The sequence below is a fragment of the Nicotiana tabacum genome, chromosome 7 (assembly GCF_000715075.1).
Source record: "Nicotiana tabacum cultivar K326 chromosome 7, ASM71507v2, whole genome shotgun sequence".
Classification (NCBI taxonomy): domain Eukaryota; kingdom Viridiplantae; phylum Streptophyta; class Magnoliopsida; order Solanales; family Solanaceae; genus Nicotiana; species Nicotiana tabacum.
The window spans coordinates 90,645,149-90,668,534 of NC_134086.1; the positions used below are offsets into that span (position 1 = coordinate 90,645,149).

The following is a 23,386-nucleotide window of genomic DNA, read 5'->3' on the forward strand; positions in this document are numbered from 1 at the left end:
TGATAACGTATTAAGAAATATAGTTCAAAGTAACAATTTAAAAGAAGAAGATACGTAATAGAATAAGAGAAGAATAGATAACTTTATTATTTTATCAAGTGTTAAGTGTGTCCCATATTACATTTCATGCCTCTATTTATACTATATTACATGAATGTTACAAAATGATTGTCTTAAACATGATATTAACAATTGAGATTATGAAGTAAGATCATGGGAGGAGTTATGGAGGTGTTACACTTACAATCAGTGATGAGTAGTGAGAGACTATTTACATCATGGGTGAAAATAGTGGGCATCCATATTTACTAATAGTTTACAACAAGGAAAATTTGCTTTCCTATTTATTTAGTGGTAATATAATGTTATAATACATATTATTATTAAGTGCGAGTAGAATTTTCTTAAGAAAAATACTCATAGCAGTTAAAATATTAAGTTGTTCATTTACCCACCCCTCTATTCACTTTCCATATATAAACCACTTCAAAGTTCAAATGAGCTTATAATATTTTTTTATAAACCTTCTACATAAGTATTGTGTTAAAACGAAATTAGCGAACGTATTTGGAAGTAGGAAGCAAAATAAATTACAATCAAAAGTATGTGATGGAATAAATGTGATCATCCATCTATATTTAATTAGAAATCCTGAGCGTAAATTTTGAAATTAGAAAAATAAAATTATATAAGATTTATAAAGTACTATAAATTTAAGTTAATTGTGTTTCAAGCATTTCATATCCAGATAGGGTCGCACTCTAATAGATATGTTATTATTACGGTTGGATAGATAACTTTATTATTGGTCCAAGTAGCTATCTGTATCTCAAATACCATATTGTTATACCAATAACATAAAAGTAAAATAAATTATGACCAACCAACTAATATATTATTATGGGGAGAAAAGATAAAAAGAAAGACCGACCAACAAATATGGGCGGAAGAAACGTGTTCAGTCGGATCGGTCAGTGGGAAAAATTTAAGGATATTTAGTGCCCCGCGGCTCCAGCAGTAAATTTCCAGTATTGAGCTAGTCAGTCTCAATTCCCAAGAAACTGAGAACCACCATGGCTCCAACCTCTTCCATCAATGGCGGAGCCGATCAGGTCCAATCCTATTCTGCTCTGCGTTTTAGTCTTCCACTTGTTATTTTGAATTAGTTTGCTGGTTTTCATTTTGCCATATCTATTTTTCTTTTTACTAAATTGAAACCTTTCCAATAGGAAGTAAATAAAATTTAGTTTAGATGATCACGGTTTCTTCTCAATTTTGATGAATCTTTTATGCCTGTCCAAATTCAAATGTGAACCTTTTCTTTTTTTAACTGTTTTTATCGGTTGTCAGGTTTTGGTGGAGGAGATATCAAGTGTTAGAACATTCATATTAAATAGGCCTAAGCAGCTCAATGCTCTTTCTCATCAAATGGTATGCCAATTATGATATTTAGGGAGTATTATTTTTTGGAGTACTGCTTTCTTTGTTCATTTATTTTCTTGTTGCCCCCCACACTTTCTGATGAATTCATTGTTTTCTGCCTTCAAATAATATGTGAAATAGCTAAGACTTGAATGTTGTAATGTAATTATTCTAGCCTTGCACCTATTCCCTGGAAACAGTGCATATCATGTACTGTCATGCAACTTTGTTATGTAGTCTAATGATGTTTTACTTTTTCTGTTTGCCTCTCAACATTATATATTGTTCAAAAGCAAAAAAAGTACTCTAATAACATCGAGTGACTGTGGAACTGGAGAAGCAAGCATGAATGTGTTACTTGCTCAACTAGTTTTCTTCTGGTTTTATGCATCTGAGTTGAGGAGATTGGATCAAGATAGCGGTAGCTAAAAAGACTAATTTGATATGGATTCACTTCATTCTATCTTCTCATGCAATCATCTGGAGGAGATTATTGTTGTCATAGTAGCTTGGTGAACATTTGGTTTCTAAATCATGCCATATTTGTGTCATACAGTGATTGATGTAAATTGCTCTTCACCTGATGGAATAGATAGAAGTTTTGACTACATGTTATCAATGATAAATGTCCTCTTAAACTTATTTGTTTGTCCAGATATCTCGGCTGTTGGAACTTTTCCATGCTAGTGAAAGAGATTCTAATGTGAAGATTATAATATTGAAGGTATGTTCACACTAGTAGGAGGATCTTCTGTGATAGTTAACATGCCTTGATAGCTTAACTGTGGGTATCTTGTATTTTTCATACTAGCAACTGATTAATGCTAGCAAGCAGATTTGCATTGATTTGAGGAGTTACTTTGTTCAGATTGTGAATTGTTCATTTCTTTTATTTTGTTTCTTCATTGAATTTTGTAATGCATCACTCCACGATTGCGTCTCTTTGAGTTCTTGGTCGTTCTGACTTGTGCTTAAAGATCCATAGAGCCAGTTTTATCGGGAGATCATTGGAAAGAAAAAGCTCGTATTGTCAGAGGGCTACCCAAAAGGAATTCTATGTGCTGTTTTTGTATATGATATCAATGGGGACCCACTCTGTAGAAGCATCTAACTAGGCATGTTTCAAAGAACTCAGTCTATTCCCCTACTCATCTCTTGACACAGTGAAGAGCTTGTCCTCATGGCTCCTGCGATATTGCCCCTCTAAGAATAAAGCTGGCAAAGTGGCTAGCTCTCTGTACTATCTCCCTGGTTCCATGTGTGACCAATCTAGTATTCAATCCTATCTGTTTTCTTTGCCATAGACTAGGGCTATGTGGTAGTAGTGTTAATCCAGATTGTCGAAAGTAGGTCACAAGGATGATTTTGCTGAAAAAATCTAAAGAGAAATACTTCCAATCATTTTCTGCTGGAAGTCAATAATGTTATCCTTGCCGATCAAAAAAAATCTAGAGAGAAGGAAGTTCCCCCTCCCCCCCCCCCACCCACCCCACCAATTAGCTGTTAATATACGCTTGAACAGCCACATGCTCAAACCACTTATTGACATCAGAGAGTCAAGTAGAAAGCATTGAGTAGTTAGTCTTGCCTGTAATTAATTGGAACTTGAGCGAAATAAGATGGAAATTCAGCTAAAGAAGCTTATTTGTATACCTTAAATAAAATAGCTTAGTAGAACAACTGAAAGGTATGTATTGGTTTAGTTTCTTATTTGCAGTTTTCTATTTTAGTTTTTTTTCTTTCTCAAGCTTTGGTGTAGGTTTCACAGTTCTACAAGTGATCCTGTACAAGTATAAAGTATCTTAAAATCAGTCAAGAAATGTTATTTCTTTTCTTGTGTCAATACTTCCAGGGAAATGGAAGGGCTTTCTGTGCTGGTGGTGATGTTACAGCTGTTGTTCATAATGTTCGCCGGGGTAGGTAACCTGTTAAATTGGTTATAGCTTTGTAATAACAATCTTCAGTACTTATAGATTATATTTTAAACTGGATCCATGCAGGTGAAAATTTGCTTCGATCCTTAGTTATACACTAGATGTTTAATTTTTTAGACATCCAGAAATGTGCGACACACTTTTAAATGCTAATCTGAGAAGTTTCGTAAGTTTTTATAAGTATAGATCCATGATGCTATACTTTTCCTTTCTGTTAATTTTTTTCTTCAATTGCTATTATGTAAGTCCAAGTAATGTTTTAATCTATCTATCTAGTTTGATTGTGTTGCAGAAAATAGGACAGCGGCAATTCTAAATTGTTGTCTCAACTTCCTGAAGTTTTTCTTCGTAAATCATTCTCAAAACAATAGTTTTTCTTTGTCGCTCTTATTCATATTTTTATTGATCACTTGTCTTACGTTAAGACAAGTCTCTCTGCCCTTCCATTGCCTATCGGAAACAGTCTCTCTGCCCTTCCAGGATAGGGGTAAGGCTACGTACATCCTACCCTCCCCAGACCCCACTTGTGGGATTATACTGGGTTGTTGTTGTTGTTGTTGTTGTCTTACGTTAAGAGGCTCTATTTTTTCATCTATTCAACTCTCTCACTCTCCCCTCCCCCTCTCTTTCTCTCATTCTCCCCTCCCCATCTCTTTCTCTCGCTCCCCTCTATTTCTCGCTAACCGGGCAGCCTTAACATTGAAAAAGTTTGGACATATTCAATTTGTTTTCTTGTGTCCTATGAGATGCTTGTGAGTAAGTCTGAGAACTATGGTGACCTTTAATAATGTTTGTGCCACACAACTTTGCTCTTTCCAGATGATGTTAAAAATTTTCAGTAATTTAGTTTTAAGTGCACATAGCTTAACGTCCAAAAAGTTGGCTAATTACATATATATTTTTATGCTTTCAGGTAACTGGAAACTGGGTGCTGATTATTTCCGCGAAGAGTTCACCCTTAACTATGTGATGGCAACATATAGCAAACCCCAGGTTAACTTAGGTTATGGTGTAATTTTATTTTTGTAATAAAACCTTCTCCGAGTAATACATTAATCTTATTTGGACTGCCCCTTGAAGGTCTCCATCCTTAATGGAATTGTCATGGGAGGTGGAGCTGGTGCTTCTGTACATGGTAGATTTCGGGTTGCAACAGAGAAGTCGGTATTGCCTCTACTTGAGTAAAAGATTCAATTCTTCTATCTCGTTATCTTGCTTTCCGTTTTGTAGTTGACCTTTACCACATTTCTTGCCATTTCCTTGAAATTTGTACTCTTTATATTTTGTGGGCCTCTCTTGTGGAATGCAACAATATTTGATATTCACGTGGAATAGTCTTAGCATAATTAGAGGAAAACCTTACAGACTGTAAATCTTCATGAGCTTTAGTTAGTACTTAGTACCTCTGGATTTGCATTGAGAGTATATTTTCTTAGCTGTAATAGTTACACTCTTTCAAACTTGGTTGGTGGTTGCTAAGTACAAACTGGTATCAGAAACTTCATGTCCACATATTTTTCATTTTCCTGTAGGTTTTTGCTATGCCTGAAACAGCTTTGGGACTCTTTCCTGATGTAGGTGCCTCTTACTTTTATTCGAGGCTTCCAGGATTCTTCGGTAATTCCACATGCAACAATGCTCATAGTTGTAAAAGAATTTACTGCTAGATGTAATTTATTAAAGTTTCTATGTGAAGTTATTTACTTCTTGTCATTGTTTGAAATTTATGTCACTACCAGGTTGCTGAAGCTTGGCTAGTTTTAGGCTATCTTGAGAACAATTATCACCCCTAACTACCTTGCTTTTAATGCTGCTGCTTCTTCTCCTATGCCTTTGAGACCAAAAGTGATTAGTTTGAAAAAAGGAAGATAGGTTCTTCCTCCCTCAGAATGTGGTCAAAAGCTTACTGTACATGCACTGTAGCAAAGTAGCAGTGATTGTTTTCCTTCCGGTTCATCTTCTCCTAAAGTTTCTGAATTTTTTCTGACATTTTATATCTACTTTCCACTGTTTGCATTCTTGATCACACGTTTTCTCATTTAAAAAATATTTCACTCTTAAGTCATTATATAATTACATCTGGGTCAAAGCTTTTAAAGATATAAGGCTACTATAATTCTCCCTACACAATTTTTGGGCTGTTGGCTGGATGTCAGCCTTGGTTTTCATGGTGATTTGCCAAATTTGTTAAGTTTAGGTCATCACAAAATTAAGCCTTAGTTTTCATGGTGATTGCTGAATTTCTTCATGTCATTACAAATTTAAGATAGCCTATGAATACATGCAAAGAATCTTATCTACAAGGATATATGAAGGATGATATTTATATTGAAATCACTGACAAGGTTTCATGATTTATACCTAAATTTTATTTAGACACCATCCTTCCGTATCTTCCCTGATTTCCCTTATTCTTATTGGTGTTGTCTTTTATTGGGGAAGACTAATTCCTGTGATGTTCCGATGCAAAGAGAAGTTAGTAGGTATAAATAGTAAAATACTATGTCTTGTTTTCCCTTGACTACTTTCTTGTACTCTTTGGCAGGGGAATATGCTGGTCTTACTGGTGCTAGGTTGGATGGTGCCGAAATGCTTGCTTGTGGTCTAGCAACTCACTTTGTACCTTCAGAGGTATGATGCATCAATTTCCAGCATGTTCTGGCCATTTTGAGTTGCTTCTAGAACAAATCAATTAGGTCTTATGTTACTAATAAATATGTCGGAACTGAACAGTATATAAAATGGAAAAATTGATATTGCCTTTACATGTAATAATAAAATTGCTAGTTCATTAAATGCAGGAAGATGTTAGGCACATGGTGTTAGGACAGAAATCTTATCTGGCATTTGTTATATAGGTCTCATAATCTTTTTGATTATGTTCTCTTAGGATGTTTAATTTCTGCCAATTTGACCATGTTTATCAAATTTGGGCGTCCATTTTGGCCCAAACGTACTCTAGTTCTAAAAGGTCTTTGAAGGTCTGCGGTCAGTGTTAGATCTCCAGTGGACCAGGATGTACTCTACAAATTGTTCTACTTAGTTTGGGTTCAGCATCAGCAAGTTCAGTTATTTGGTGCTGTAATAATTAATCTCTTTTTGTTTCTTTTCCCAAATAGTAATTAGTGGAGCAATACAGATACTTCATGCAGAGTCATTCTGTTAATTGAAATTCTTTTAGCAGGATTGGGTACCAACAAATATGAATTCAAAATACTAGGAGAAATATTCTTCCGGTCTTCTAAATTACCTTGCCCAGCAGTGCCCAAGCTAATCATGCGTGTTCAGAATCTGGATTTTGTCAACCATGCGTGGAATGGTTCTTTGATCAATTTGTGGTTTCTTCCTTAAGCCACTGGTCGACTTATAGGCTATGTGGATTTCTGGGTGGTAGAAGACCTTTCCTGATGGTTTATTTTTGTGCTGAAGTTCTTATTTATCTGACAAGAGTATTGGCACACTGAATAATCGGTTCGTAGATCTTGATATACATCTCCACCAGGATGCATAGCATGTGTCTAACTGTTTAGTTCCTCCCATCTCTGATCTAACTTGAATGCTTTCTGATCTTGCTTCTGTTCACAGAGGTTGCCACTTTTAGAACAAGCACTAGTTAAAGTCAATACGAGTGATCCAGATGTTATTTCGACCATCATTAGTCGGTTCTCCCACATACCAAAGTTGAAAGAAGGAAGTTCTTACCACAAGTGAGTTCATTTAGTATCTCTATTATGGTGTTTGTTTTCATGCTGATTCATTGGAAACTTACGTTCTAAACAGAGTCCCAGGACCTGTAAGGGGATTGTTTGAACTTAAAGAGCATATAGTGTTGATGAATAGTAAAGACCATATGTGCTCTTTCTTATTAGATATTTTGCTATCGTGTTATTTTTCTTCCTGTTGTTGCAAGACTATGTTCGCTCTACTTTTATATGGCCATTCGAAGCTTAAGATGATGGATACCTTTCCTAAGCTTGCATCGACTGAAGGGAAAAAGTTGTTCAAATAAAACAAACCAGTAGTCTTCAATTTCATGACCCCTTTCTCAACAGGGCACCAGTCTCAGTTCTGCAATTTTATGTATGTAGGATGAAGATCATTGATCGCTGTTTCTCTCGAAGAACAGTCGAAGAAATCATATCTGCTCTTGTAAGTCTGAGAGATGGATGATGATTTGATGCATTCTTTTGTTTTCAATCGTAGAATTACTTTTGTACAATTTTGATAAAATAGGTTATCAGAATACTTGATGTGAACTTGGCATAAATCTTCTACAGGAAAGTGAGGCTTTGAACAAGAATGATGATTGGGTCTCTTCTACCATCCAATCGTTAAAGAAAGCATCCCCTACAAGTCTTAAAATCTCATTGAGATCAGTAAGTCAAGCACTACTTTGTGATACCATTATGTTGTTACCTGAACAAATTAGAGTGCCTAGGTTCGTTGCTAGCTATATGTTTTGGAAGGCAAAGTTTCAGAAGCTGGAAATGGCTTTTGAATTTGATTGTTGGACAAAAAAAGTTAAGAGGACAAATCCAACTGCAAGTTGCATAAACTCTGCTTGATTTGGCTGGGTAGCGAACAATGCTCATTTTTCTGAAGTACTTTAAAAAGTTATGAAGTTTTCAATATTCCTTTGGAAAAGAAAGAAATCGACTTTTGCTATGATTGGTTCTGTCAAACGGAGCACCTAATAGCTGTGAAAGGTATTCATAGCTACATGATCTGGAGAATCTAATCCCAATCTGAAGGAACTTAGTTATTTTTCTACAAAACACCTACTAATATCTATTTCCGAATCTTGTGGTCATTCATAGGAAAGACGGGAGCAATCTGTATTTCAAGAACAAAAATAAATTTAAACTGGAACCAGTTAATTTTGTTGTGTTATAACGGAGATACAAATGATGTACTTCATTATTATTTCCTCGAGTACCTGCATGCTTCTTGCTTAATGCGTTTAGTTGATATAATACCTTGCAAACAGTTATCAGGTATCGGTTCAAGGTAGTTAATTGAGTAATGAAATAGAGGAAGAGAGAACAATGTGAAAAATTCTTTGTTCTATATTATGCTTCAGGAGAAGTTGGTTAGGTTAACTGTTTGGCTGTGATTTGGTCAAAGCACTCTATGCTAGATTGTTAATGGTACCCCTTTTATCATATACTTTTCCTCGACTCGGCGCATGGTGACTGGCCCTTATACTAGCTAAATTGAACAACCCTAAACCCTTATACTAGCTAAATTGAGCCACTCATTAGAAACCCCTCTCTCCGTTCCTTGGACCTCAGTTTTAGTTGCTGGCTCCACCACTACAAGTAGAATCTCGTAATGATTTAATTTGGCCAACATTTCCATTGGAGAGTTTTTGAGTATTTGCAGATTGTTCATATTAGTTTCCTTTTTCTGTTCCAGATAAGAGAAGGGAGGTTGCAAGGTGTTGGTAGCTGCCTTATCCGAGAGTATAGGATGGTTTGTCATGTGTTGATGGGAGAATTTAGCAAGGATTTTTTCGAGGTAAAATATGCCATCTTTCAGCTATCCATTTTACCGAATTACTTGACTGACACTTGACTTACACTGCAGGGATGCAGAGCTTTACTCATCGACAAGGATAGAAATCCTAAGGTGCGTTACGTCCATTTGATCATGGATAATCCTGAAGTAGATATCTTGAGAGCTTCTTTCATGCTTTTACTTAACTTTTCACATGTTTTCAGTGGGAGCCGTCTAGACTGGACCTAATTAGAGATGATGATGTTGACTGTTACTTCTCCAAGATAGATGATGAAGATTGGGAAGACCTAAAGCTCCCTCCCAGATCAAACTTGCCTCCGTATGCCATTGCGAAGCTTTAAAATTGATTTCTGGAGACCTTGCAACACTCTGCACTATGTTGCCCTCTAGTCACTAGATCATTATGAAGCCCAATAATCATTAAAAATATAGGAGTATTACTTTTGTTGGAAAATGGTATACCAAATAAATGCTCGTGACTCCATTGTATGAAATTGTCAAAAATCAAGCCCAAGGGAGATTGTACATTACTATATAATCTAGCCAGATACTTTTTGTATGCAGTTATGTTTTATTGTATCAGATGTCAAACCTCAAAAGATTGTGTATGTTACTAGATAATAGTTGCCACTTGCCAAATAGTTCTGAACCAAGAGAGACTCTACACGAAATAAGGTTTTTAGTAATGATGTTCGGTGGCTCTCTCTTTCGTCGCTACCAAAAGTAGTGCTATGTGTCAATTGTTTTGCGTAGCGACCGGCTTAAAGTCTATTGGCGGTGCGTTTATTTACTTTTTGTGGCAAGTTAGTCGCCAGAAAAGCTAATAATAAAACAATAATGACAATGCAACAGGAGTGAATGCACATGCATACTGGTCCAAGCGTTGCCGAAAATTTTTCACAAAAATTATGTGCAAAGTAAATACAAAAATGAAAATGGTTTCGATTAGCCTATCTTTTGTACGATAAAATAATATTGTAAATAATACTATACTTGGCTTTAACAAACTTACTTTAACGTTTGTTATTGTTATAGTATTACATAAAAAGATTTCAATGATGAGATTTGGTGGCTAAGTAAATAGCTAAAGTTACACCAATTTTTAATGTAAAAATTGCACTAGGGCGCCCCCCATTTAACCTATACCCATTTTTTAAAAACTTTTAACTTGTACCCACTTTTTAAATAACTTCAGCCGCCTTTCTCCTCCTCCTTCCCCTTTCTCCCCCTCCTTCTAACTTTTACCTTTTATGTAGTACATATTTATTTTTGGTTCTCAGCACACATTGAAATAATATATGTTTGCTTTAAATGTACATCTGTATTCTGTAATATAATACCTTTGAAGTTGTTGTTCTACTCATAATAAGAATTTATGCTGAATATGCTTGTATATTGATAGTTCTTTATCTTGATCAGGTAGGTTTAGAAGGGAACTTGTTTAAAATAAAATTTGAATTCAAGAGTATTAATAATTCAGTAAGCAAGAAATAAATGGAGTTTAAAATTATAAAACGAAAGACAAAAAAGAAGAAGTTGAAGAAGAAAGAAAAGAACTGGAACACACAAGCCCTAGAAAGAAAAGAGAACTAAATAACTTCAGCTCTAGAGCTGAAGTTCGACAGTTACAAAACAAAAACTTCAGCTCTAGTGCTGAAGCTTCCCAGTTACAACACAAAAACTTCAGCTCTAGAGCTGAAGCTAACAAACAAAAATTTTAGCTCTAGAGCTGAACTTCAGGCCCGGCTACTAGAATACTAAAGTTTTGCGTGATTGTTTTTGCTACTTCAACCCCGTATGCTGAAGTTATGCGAAAAAGCGGGTACGTTTGCAAATTTTTTTGCAAAGCGGGCACAAGTTAAAACGTGACACAAAAAGCGGGTGTAGATGCAAATGCCCCATTTTTTATTTGTGAGTAAAAATAACACGGTATAACTAGTTTTTGGATTGATCATTCAAAAATAGCCAGCGTTTACGAAGTCAATAAAAAATAGTCACTATTTTACTGCAACAGAGACCGGTCCAGCATAATATACTGGAGTTCGGTGCACCTGTGTATGAACTCCAGCATATTATGCTGGGCCGGTATACTTTGCTGACTCCAGTATAATATACTGGAGACTGGAGCACCGGTGCTCCAAACTCCAATATATTATACTGGACAATTATACTTGCTGGAACTCCAGTACATTATGCTGGAGTTCTAGTGTACTTATGCTGGAACTCCATCATATTATGCTGGAGTTCCAACGTACTTATCCTGGAACTCCAGTATAATATGCTGGAGTTCAAGCATACTTATGCTGGAACTCCAGTATAATATACTAGCATATTTTCCGGGTTTTGAACAGTGTTTTCGCTCAAATTTATCTTTACATAAAATGTGACTAAATTTCGATTACTTTTAAAACTGTGCTATTTTTGAATGACCAGTTGTAAATCTGGCTATTTTTGAATTTCTCCCAATTTGTGAACATAACTTACAAAGTAACCTTAAAAGTTGCTGCTTGTGCAAATGGCCCACGATCGCACTACAGGAAAAAAGATTTTTCAGATGCAACATTCTGCGCTCACCAAAAGTAGTGCTATATGCCGCCTTTTCAATAGCAACCTGCCTAACATTTTTTGCAGCGCACGCTTAACTTTTTGTGTCAAGCATAGTCACCGTAATAGCTAAAAATAAAACAATAATAACGAGGACAACTTGCCACAAAAAGATTTAAAATGTGCCACAAAATAGATGTTAGGTAGGTCTTCATTGAAAATGGCAACCTAAATCACCACTTTTTGTGGTGACATAAAAGGTCGCCAAAGAATATCGTTACTTGAAATAGTAATATGGGTTACCATTTTTAGTGACGCCCAACCTAACATCTATTTTGTGGCGCATTTCTTAACATTCGAACTCGCCACAAAATATTAGTTATCGTTATTGTCATTTTATTTTTACCTTTTGCGGTGACTAAGCTCGACACCAAAAGTTAAGAAATGCACCACAAGATAGATGTCGGGTAGGTCAACCCATATCACTATGGCGACATAAGTCTAAGGTTGTTAGTTAAAGTAACAAGTAAGGATAGGCGGGCGTGATTTGGTGAGTTAGCGATTTCTTGTGGCTCGAATCATGCCAGGATTCCTGTATGTTTTTACTTTGTAACGACATTTCGGGACTAATCAAACATGCAAAAATTATTAAAAGGCCCGGACTTTTCAAGCATGTAAACTAATTAGGACTTTGTCTTCTTTCATGTTTAGAGACAAATTTAATAGAAAACCATAGTCACTTTTAGGATTGCCCTTTTAATAATAAGAACGAGATGAGCCTCGCCGAGTAAAACGCGAAGATTGCAGGGCTCTCACAAAGGTATATATACTAATTACTTAGATTCCGGGACGGGCCATTTAGCGAATTTCACGGCACTACCCAAAACAATGATACGCTAGTCGCTTTAGGCGCGTATTTAATAATGCTATCTTCTTAAACTCGGGTGCACATTTATGTGACCCAAATCCAGATCTCAACGGAGTCGAAATGTGTCGCTAATCACGGGTGCATTGATTGTGACGTGGTTTGAGATGCATGTCCATGACGTTGCAAATTCTTTTAAAAAATAATGAATGAGACGAGCCTCGATAAACCAGAATACACAAATTGCGAGGCCCTCAACGGATAGTTATGTTTAGATCTCGAGACAGGCCGCATAGCGAACTTTACGACTTTTCTCAAAATAACAACGCGTTAGTCTATAGGCGCGTATTTAACAATGTCATTTTCCTAAACTCGGGTGCACATTTATGTGACCCAAATCCAAATCTCAACGAAGTTGGAACGTATCAAAAATTGCGGGTACATTTATGTGGCGCAATTCGAGATGCATTCTCACGACGTTGCAATTCTTTGAATAAATAATAACAAAGCGGTAAACAGTTAAAATTTGCACGTAGGTTCATAATTGTATAAAATCAGATAATCAAGCCGAATATGACAGTTGAGCGACCGTGCTAGAACCACAGAACTCGGGAATGCCTAACACCTTCTCCCGGGTTAACAGAATTCCTTATTCGGATTTCTGGTGCGCAGACTGTTAAACAGAGTCATACTTTTCCTCGATTCGGGATTCAACCGTGACTTGGGACACCATAAATCTCCCAAGTGGAGACTCTGCAATAGATAAATAAATCCCGTTTCGACTGTCCTTTAATTGGAAAAACTCCCTTCTACGCCCTTTGATGGGTGTAGGTGAAAAAGGAGGTGTGACAATGCTTATGCTTGGACTTGATAAAGCTATGAGAGTTAATATTTTTCTTGATGATTCTTATATTGGGACACACTTGGTGTATAGATTGGAGGTATTTCATGATAATTTTCATCTTTTGGTTAGCTTTTATGCTTTGTTTTCTCCATGGAGATCATTAGATTTTGATTTGAATGGTAGATTTGTCTTACTTATTGGCTTGGATGCTTGGATTTATCATAAAATTGTTAAAATATGATTTGCTTGTCAGTTTGAGGCACTTGTTTATGTCCAAATTGAAATTTTACTAATGGAAGCTCCCTTTCTTTTGTTTAAAGGTTCAAATTCAAGGACGAATTTCTTTTGGGGGGAGGGGGGGGGGAGGTCCCTTTCTGATACAATCCAAATAGCCATCGAATACTTTGGATTCTAATTGTAGGCTACTTTCATAAAGGGGCGGCTATATGTGCAATTCCAACAATTAAAGACTACAATATGTTTGACGGCTATACTTTTAATATTTAGCTCCTTAGTATAAATAGCCCTTAAGGCTCTTATTTTAGACTTAATTTATTTTGATATTGTAAATGAAAAATCTTTTTGAGTGTTTAGGATGAATTCCTATGTTGGTTGATTACTTGTTAATGTGAACTTGCAAGGGGATTACTTCCCCTTCAGGGTTGTTTCTATAGTTTTGGGTCAATTAAGTCTTAAATTGATTGAGTATTTATTTATTTCAAATGTTCTTTCAATTTTCTTAGTTGGTTATCTAATAAATCTCTATCTTTCTATCATTTTATTTGTGTTCTTGTTACTTTGCTTCCGTGCTCGTATCAACGGTGTCCTATTGTTTCGAAAAATTTGATTTATAACTGGACTTCGCTATAGAGCCATCAAGGTAATAAACATCTCTTAGGCAAAATAGCATGTTTGGCTGGTCTACAAAAGGATTTTTAATCTTGTGAGGAAGATTCAATTTCTATTGCAAGTTCAACTTGTTAAAGGTGAAATATGAATCCTTAGATGAAAGGATTTTAAGTAGTTAGATGGTATCCAAGTTATCCTAAAGACAAACTTTTAGTACACTTCAAACGCTAGCTAAATATTAGGCAAAGTCCTAAATTTATAGAATTTTAATTTGACTATCATATTTTGAAGTGGAAGAAAGACAATTCTTCTAATTCTATACAGTGCACAATACCTAACTCTAATTTTCTCATACTTTCACAATATACAATTATTTTTTCGAATAATGAACACACAAGGGCGATCATAGGGTAAGCAATTAAAGCAATAGCTTTAGGCTCCAAAATTTTGGAGGCCTCAGTTTTCATTTATTTGTTTGTTTGTTTTCTATTCGTATTAAGGTCCAGACTAATGTAAATTTGCACTCTAACAATTACAAGGTAGATTTACAACTTCAAAGTTGGTCAATTCTATATCATAATTAATAAAAAATTTAGCAGTACAAATGATCAAGAGCTTTCATTCCTCATACGCAGAAAAAAGAATATAAAAATTGTTAAGTTAATACATCAAAATCGAAAAAGATAATAATCAGATAGCTACTATTACTATTACTTGGGACCCGTTTGTCCATAATTTTTTTTCCCTTTTTCTCTGGATTTATTTTTTCAAAGACGTGTTTGTCCATGAAATTTATAAGTTTTTGCAGATTTTTCGGGATAACTTTTTTTCCCACTCTATTTTTTCAAGTAAAGTGCATATCCGAATATAAATTTAAATTTTCAAAAATTATAATTTTTATGTCCAAACACCTAACTAAGATTGTGCTCTTTCGTAACCTACATATGCATAAATAACTTACTCAAAATTATAGTGCATTGAACTATAAAGCCTTGAACAAAAAGTAGAAGAAATAGAGGTTGTATTTAACCTTTACTATCTATAATATGATATCACTAAATCCACCTGCTTGATTCTCAAGGAAATAACAAAGGTTTTATAGATAACGTAGTAAACATAATTAAATGACTTCATATTTTGCATGTCTAATAACTTAATTTTTTTAAATGTTGTATATCCCCGTGGTAGATATATTTGTACAAGAGAAGGTTTCGAAATATAGCTTCGCACGTTTCTGCCTAATATAGTCTTCGATTTGGTTTGGTCCCTTTGTTTTAGAGATATATTTCTTTTAAAGCTATTTTGCTTTTGTTCCTTTTTTGTTTTTATCTTTCAATTCCTTTTAACTTTTGTTTTATTATAAGAAATCAGCTTATAACTGTAAAGATTTGCTTATATATACATAGATTTTTGAGACTCGACTTTTTAGTCTTTAAATTGAAAGATTTGCTTTTATATATATATATATATATATATATATATATATATATATATATATATATATATATATATATATATATATATATATATATATATATATATATATAGATATAGATATAAAAATTATTTCACTATTATGCTATTTATATGACATGCATTTTAAACTTATATAATATGTATTTTAAATTTATATATTTTGATTCACATTTTAAATACACATTATATCATTATTATACATTGTATAAAAATTATTCCATTATTATGCTATTTATATGACATGCATTTTAAACTTATATAATATGTATTTTAAATTTATATATTTTGATTCACATTTTAAATACACATTATATCATTATTATACATTGTATAAAAATTATTCCATTATTATGCTATTTATATGACATGCATTTAAGTTTATATTTCCTTAAATTCACATTTAAATACACATTATACCATGTATATAAGTAAATACAAACATTTAGATATGCAATAACGGATAATGCATATAAATCTAGACAACAACGGATAATGCATATAAATTTAGACAACTATTGTGTAATAGTAATAAATTAAAATAGTTAATGTGCACACATATAAAAGAGGCAACTAGATGGAATCTGATTTGCCCATCCCTTTTAATGAATATCTATTAAAGAGAAAAGGTTTGCTGGGCTGGGTGAGGTAGATTTGCGGATACCGTATTTTGCTTGTTACTAATTTTGTAACTATTTTACTACTCCTTTTGTTTATTAAGTAATTGCGCTAGGGTGGTGTATTTAACAACACGAAGAAAAGAAAACTAGTGCAAGCAGCCTGATGAATGTAAATGATAAATTGAAAGGAATTACACAAACTGACCACAAAATCGATCCAATCGACCTTAATGCCATGATAGAATGAGAAAGTCGATGGAAACTCAAAATCACCGTGAGCACAAATGAGACAACGTGGCCGTGGCTATAAAAAATTATAAAGTGTAATCAACTTTTAAATACAGTCACAAAAAAAAGGTGGAGATATTATAATCCCGCGTGGGCAGACGGGATGAAACGGTTCGTGTTGGTCAATATAATGGACATAAAGCTGAGAGAAGAATCACCAGGTAGTAAATTTCCGTGCTCAGCTAGAACAACCATGGCTGAAGCCTCTTCCAACAATGGCGGAACCGATCAGGTGCAATGCCATTCTGCTCTCAACACTCCGGTTCAAGTGTTCACTGGTTGTTTATTTACTTGTTTTTTGAAAGAAAAGAAAATTACTGTTACTTTTGGTTGTCAGGTTTTGGTGGAGGAGACATCATCAAGTGTTAGAACGTTCATATTAAACAGGCCTAACAAGCTCAATGCACTTTCTTATGAAATGGTATTCCAAATATGATGGTGTTTGAATGACTTGGATCAACCAAAAAAAAAGTTTAAAAAAAAATATTATGTCACTATTATTTTGTTGGGCTACTTTTCATTCTTTGTATTGTTTCCTTTACAGTACTGTTCTCAAATATATTATATTGTCTATAGATTGTGTTTCATTTAAATATTTATTCATTGATAAATATCCATCTAATTTCTCAAGTCCGACCTTAACTAGTTTGCGATTGAAGGTGGATATAGGATTTCTAATACATGAGTGTACTATTTGAAAAAGAAAAAGAAAATGTACTAAGTGGGAATGGATTCCTCTTCCTTTTGATAAATAATAACTCAATCTTCAACTAAGTGCACCATTCAACCTTCTTGGCCAATAGTTAATGTTATACAGAAAATATACACAGTAAATATCTAATTTTAGGAGAGAACGTGGGTTCCTTGTAAATCCGCCCCTGCTGATGTCTCAATAAAGCAGAGAAATAAATGTTGATTTTACCCAAACTTAGTGTTTCTTTTGGGTGAAAATAGTTAACTATCTATCTATCATGAAAAAAAAAGGAAGAAGAAATGAACAGAAAATAGAAGATCGTATTCCTTCTTAGCTTGAGAATTTTTTCATTGCTATTGCTGATCTTTTTAAGGTGAAGTACAATTTTTCTGTCAGAATTGTATTTGCTCTAAAATGTGTAATTACCTCACTGATAAAAAAATAAAAATAAAACTGTGCAATCAAGCGGATGTCACTGAATAAATGTGGAACTTGCAAAAGGCAAGCTCAACCAGTATTTTTATGCTACAAAACTAAATTTGATAAGGATTGCTACAAAACTAAATTTGATATTTGATTCGCGATCTTCTGTCTTTTCAGGCAATTTCTGGATTAGGTTATTCTTATTAGTATATATTTACTTGGTGAACATGTGGGCTTTTAAATCATGCCATCTGATGAAAATGATTTGGAGTGTAACGACATCTTATAGCATGTGATATATAACTATCCTCTCAAACTTGTTTGTTTGTCCAGCTATCTCGGCTTTTGGAACTTTTCTATGCCAGTGAACAAGACTCTAATGTGAAGATGATTATATTAAAGGTATATTCAGTAGGATCTTCTGTGATAATTAAATTAAATTCATAGCTTAACAGAGGGAATGTTGTATCTTGCCTGCAAGAATATTTACAAACTATGAGCGGGCAGATTTGCTTAATTTTTGAGTTGCTTTGTTCAAATTATGAACAGCTGATCATTTTTTCTTAATTTTGTTGGTAATGCGTCACGCTGCCTTTGGTTGTACGCTGCACAGTTCTATAAATTTCCCAGTATATTGTACAAACATCAATGCACAAATATCTCGATTTCTGTCAAGAAATGTTACTCCTTTCCTTGTATCAATATTTTCCAGGGAAATGGAAGGGCTTTCTGTGCTGGTGGTGATGTTACAGCTGTTGTTCCTCTTGCTCGCCAGGGTATGTGATTTGCTAAACTGGTGACAGCTTGGGTAAATACAATCTTGAATGCTAGACTACAAATATAATAGGCAAATAATTGTATTACTTGTTAAGGAATACAATCTTGCGCCTTTTTTTAACTAAAGCTCACACTTAAATTGCGCTTGGGCTTAAAGCCCCAATTGACGTAGAGTGCTTTTTAGAGCCATTCGCTTTTAACAATACTAAACCAATTGATACACCTATCGATTCTAATGTCAATTGTACTAACTTCTTCTGAGAAATTTGGGACATATTTAATCTGTGTTTGCTTTTATCTTATGAATTTTTATGAGTGAGTCTGAGACTGGTGACAACTGTGATCTTTCTGGATGATATTTAAGTTTTTCAATAACTTAATATTTTAAGTGCACATAGCTTAATGTCCCAGTCATATATTTAATTATTTATTTATGCTTATCAGGTAACTGGAAATTTGGTGATAATTATTTCCAAGAGGGGTACATACTGAACTATGTTATGGCAACATATAGCAAACCCCAGGTTAAGCTAGGTTATGTGTTATTTTAGTTCTGTGATATAACTTTCTTTGATGTACTCCTTAATCTTATTTGGACTTCCCATTGAAGGTTTCCATCCTTAATGGAATCGTCATGGGAGGCGGGGCTGGTGTTTCTGTACCTGGTAGATTTCGAGTTGCAACAGAAAAGTCGGTATGCCTCTACTTGAAGTAGATCTTTTCTTGTTGTCTTCTTTCCCTTTTATATTTGATCCTTGCCACATTCTTTGGCATTTGCTTGAAATTTGTCTCTTTATGTTCTCTTATGGAGTGCAGCAATATATGAATGTTCCAGTGGAATGACACTAGCCAAATAAGAGCAAAATCTTACAAACTGTATATTTTCATGAGCTTTAGTTGGTACCTCGGATTTGCATTGAAGATTACTGATAATCCCTTTTCTAACTTGATGTTGGTTGATGTGATACCGGAAATTTCATGTCCAACATATTCTTATGTTTGTTTGCCTGTAGGTTTTTGCTATGCCCGAAACAGCTTTGGGATTCTTTCCTGATATAGGTGCCTCTTACTGTTTATCAAGACTTCCAGGATTCTTTGGTAATTGCACTTGCCACCTTGTTTATATTTCTGAAGGAATTTATTGATGTTGATGTAATTCATTCAAGTTTTAGTGTGAAGTTATTTGCTACTTGTCGTTGTTGGAAATTAAAAGTCACTACCTGGCTGCTCACTAGTTTAGGCTATCTTAAGAGCAATGGTCAGCTCAGCTGCTTTGCATTTAATGCTGCTTTTAATTCCCCGATATCCTTGAAATCAAAAGTAAGAAAGAGTCAGAAACAGTAAATCAATCTTTAGTTCCTGCAGAAGGGGTTCAAAAGCTTGTGATACACACCTTTTGGTGCATCTTCTCTTATAGTTTCTGAATTCTTGGGACATTCTTTTTATCTGTTTTCCACCATTAGGCATTCATTGATCATATGTTTCCTCATTTTAAAAGTAAGTTTGCACTCATTATATAATCATACTTAGGTCAATCCTCTTCACATGAAAGACTCCAAAATATATTTTCCCTACAAATATTTGGACAGTTAGCTGGATGTCAGCCTTAGTTTTCACATGATAGCTGAATTTGTCAAGTTTAAATTATTACAAAAATCAGCCCTTGTTTTCATATGAATTTCTTAGATCATTACAAATGTAAAATAGCCTTTGAAGACGTAAAAATCGTGACATGTTTGAATGAATGATACCCGATTTTATCTAGAGATATGATCCTTTTCTTCCCTGATTTCTTTATTCTGATTATGTTGCTATTATTGGGGAAGGCTAATTCCTATGTTGCCACGATGCACAGAGAATTTGTAGGTACAAATGTTAAGTCTCGTTCTTTCTCAACAAAAAAAAATGTTGTGTCTCATTTCCCCTTGGCTAATTTCTAATTTCTTGTACTCTTTGGCAGGGGAATATGCTGGTCTTACTGGTGCTAGGTTGGATGGTGCTGAAATGCTTGCTTGTGGTCTAGCAACCCACTTTGTATCATTGGAGGTATAATGCCTCAATTTTTAGCATGTTCTGTCCATTTTCAATTGCTTCTACAGGAAATCAATATCTTTTACCAATATGCCTAAACTGATATGATTGCTTCTATAGGAAATCTGTGTCTGTTACTTATATGCCTAAACTGATGAGTATATAGTTATAATGGCAACACTGATGTTGCCCCCTTTACATGTGATAACTAAATTGCCAATTGCCAGTCCACTGTCTGTTGGAAGATGTCAGGCTATGTTGTTAGGACTGTAATCTTATCTGTCACTTGTTATATAGGTTTGACTAATTGTTCTAGTTATTTTCTCTTATGACATTTAACCTTATCCATGGGACCATGATTCTTAATCTTGGGTGTGCACTTTGCCCAAATATTCTCTAGTTAAGTGGTCAATGTAACCTCCAATAGACTATACTGTTAGCTGCAATTTTTCACATAATTGGGTACTAACAAATATGACCTCAACATGCTTGGAGAAAATTTTTATGGGTCTGCTGAATTACATTTTCTAGCAGTTCCAAGCTAATCATGCTTGTTGGGACTCTGGATGTTGTCAACAACGCATCGAATAGTTCTTACATGGATTAGTGGGATCTCCATATAGCCACTGGTACACTTTTAAGCTACATTTTGCATTTCAGGGTGGTAGAAGGCCTTATGAACATTGACTCATCTATATGCATCAGATTGCATAGCATTTATATATTTGCTTAATTTCTCTCATGTCTGATCTATTTTGAATGCTTTGTCTCTTCCTTTTGTTTGCAGAGATTGCCGCTTTTAGAACAAGCACTAGTTAAAGTCAGTACGAGTGATCCAAATGTCATAACTGCCATCATAAGTCGCTTCTCCCACGCACCAAAGTTGAAAAAAGAAAGTCCATATCACAAGTGAGTTCAATTAATATCTCTATTAGGGTGTTTGTTTTCATGCTGATTTATTGGAAGCTTACCTTCTAAACACAGTCCCGGAGCCTAGGGGATTGTTTGAACCTATTAATAGCATAGTATTGATGGCATATCATTAAGTCATCGTCTATGCTCCTATTTGTTATTTTGCTCTCATGTTGTTCTTCTTCCTTTTTTTTTAAGATGGATCTTTCCAAAATTTCCATTGACTCGACTCGAGGCAAAATATTGTGATTTTCATGACCCCTTTCTCAACAGTGCACCAGTTTTATTTTCTGCAAGTTTGTGCATGTAGGATGAAGATTATTAATCAATGTTTCTCTCGAAGAACAATTGAAGAAATCATATCTACTCTTGTAAGTGTGGGAGATGAATGGTCATTTGATGGGCTTTTGCTTTTTGTGGTGAAATTACTTTGTGAAATCCTGATAATATATCAAAGTACTTGATAAGAACTTTGCATGAATCTTTTACAGGAGAATGAGGCTTTGGACAAGAAGGATGACTGGATCTCTTCGACCGTTCAATTGCTGAAGAAAGCTTCCCCAATAAGTCTTAAAATTTCCTTGAGATCAGTGAGTCATTCACTACTTTGTGATACATTACATTGTTACCTGAACTTCTGTACCCGTACTTCAGGTTGATCAGAAATTGGTCATGTAGGAAGAATGTAAACCTCACTTCTTTGATTGATAATTAGGGAAAGATATTTAGCTTGGTAGATATCGGGGAGGTTAAGGCATATAATCCATACAGATTTTGCAGTCTTATGAGATAGTAACATAATATTGACATTGGTAGAACCACAATATAGGTCCACTCGTGTCCTAGCTCAACCTTTTCAATATTCACCTTTGTTGGCTCGATCCCAAGCCCTGGGGATTTTTTTTTTTAAATTATCAATGAAAACTTTTCTTTCTTTTAATAAGCTAATTTCGACAACTTAATAAAAATGGGGAACCTGTGCCTGAATTTTTATTTGCTTAAGAACTGTCTCACTAAGAGGGTTATTTAGAATCTGCACTTGGATTAAGATTATTTATGTTCAGCTTTTCAAATTGATACTAGATCAGAATTGCTGGGTTGCAAGTTCATCAAATGGAAAATGTGATGATGTCTGGTTTCACAACCACATGTTGAATCCCCTTCTGCAGGGCTGTAATGCCTTGATTGGACCAACATTTCAACTGACAACTTCTTGAGTATTTGTAAATTGTTCAAGTAAGTCCTTTTTATGTTCCAGATAAGAGAAGGTAGGCTGCAAGGTATTGGTTGTTGCCTTATCCGAGAGTATAGGATTGTTTGTCATGTGTTGAGGGCAGAATATAGCAACGATTACTTTGAGGTAAAATATGCCATCTTTCAGCCACCCTTTTTACTGCATTAACGCGACTTACACCTGAATTTTATGGCAGGGTTGCAGAGCCATACTCGAGGACAAGGATAGAAATCCTAAGGTGGGTTACATTAATGTTCGACATCATTTGATCAAGGATAATCCTGAAATTAAATATATCTTGAGAGCTTCTTTCATTCTGGTACTCATCTTTTCGCATGTTTTTCAGTGGGAGCCATCTAGATTGGACCTAATTAGAGATGATGATGTCGCCCGTTACTTCTCCAAGATAGATGATGAAGATTGGGAAGACCTAAAGCTCCCTCCCAGATCAAACTTGCCTCCACATGCCATTGCCAAGCTTTAAAATTGACTTATGAAGTCCAATAATCAATAAAACTATATTACTTTTGTTGGGAAGTGGTACGCCAAATAAAAGCACATCCCTCCATAATATGAGAACTTAGCAGGTAATAAGTTGTGTAAACAGAGAAGCGCATCATTCCATTGCTCAGTTGTCAAACCTCAAACACGAGGAAAGATTGTACATTATTGAAGAATACTAGCCAGATAGTTTTTGTATATATGCAGAGAACTTCTATCGATCTTCAAGAACTTGTGGATTTATTTTGCTCTTATCTATTTCATTTACAAATAAATGTGCATCCTGTCTGGAAATAGAGCAGCATAACTTAATTATGATCGAACAATATTTTTATTTAAATGGTGGTGACTCCTCGGCTATCCACTGAGCACCTCATTGGGTAGCTCTGCTTACCAAGACTTCAACAGAAAGATATCAGTTCCATTGACAGCTCGACCATATCCTAGCATGCCGTTTT

At 34.8% G+C, this 23,386-nt stretch overlaps 2 protein-coding genes across 7 annotated transcripts; both read left to right on the plus strand.

Moving 5' to 3' along the window:
• The first annotated feature begins 936 nt into the window (after positions 1–936).
• On the plus strand, positions 937–9,472 carry LOC107812654 (3-hydroxyisobutyryl-CoA hydrolase 1). Its single transcript, XM_016637801.2, has 14 exons — positions 937–1,112; positions 1,351–1,431; positions 2,078–2,146; positions 3,275–3,338; positions 4,270–4,349; positions 4,437–4,520; positions 4,889–4,973; positions 5,902–5,987; positions 6,942–7,063; positions 7,445–7,505; positions 7,634–7,732; positions 8,772–8,873; positions 8,943–8,984; positions 9,077–9,472. Exons 1-14 carry the CDS (start codon positions 1,074–1,076, stop codon positions 9,212–9,214), a joined length of 1,152 nt encoding a protein of 383 aa, XP_016493287.1. The 5' UTR covers positions 937–1,073; the 3' UTR covers positions 9,215–9,472.
• Positions 9,473–16,275: 6,803 nt separating this feature from the next.
• LOC107812649 (3-hydroxyisobutyryl-CoA hydrolase 1-like) lies at positions 16,276–23,149 on the plus strand. Of its 6 annotated transcripts, XM_016637794.2 has the most exons (14): positions 16,341–16,588; positions 16,694–16,777; positions 17,807–17,875; positions 18,186–18,249; positions 18,695–18,774; positions 18,861–18,944; positions 19,264–19,348; positions 20,211–20,296; positions 21,069–21,190; positions 21,504–21,564; positions 21,685–21,783; positions 22,452–22,553; positions 22,624–22,665; positions 22,774–23,149. In XM_016637794.2, the coding sequence occupies exons 1-14, from the start codon at positions 16,460–16,462 to the stop codon at positions 22,909–22,911; spliced, it is 1,245 nt and encodes a 414-aa protein (XP_016493280.1). In that variant the 5' UTR covers positions 16,341–16,459; the 3' UTR covers positions 22,912–23,149. The 6 variants fall into 6 exon arrangements, 5 of the variants coding, with proteins under 5 accessions (XP_075113496.1, XP_075113495.1, XP_075113494.1 ...); XM_075257393.1 differs by having other exon boundaries at positions 16,323–16,777; XM_075257396.1 differs by lacking the exons at positions 16,341–16,588; positions 16,694–16,777 and adding an exon at positions 16,834–17,423.
• The last annotated feature ends 237 nt before the right edge of the window (positions 23,150–23,386 follow it).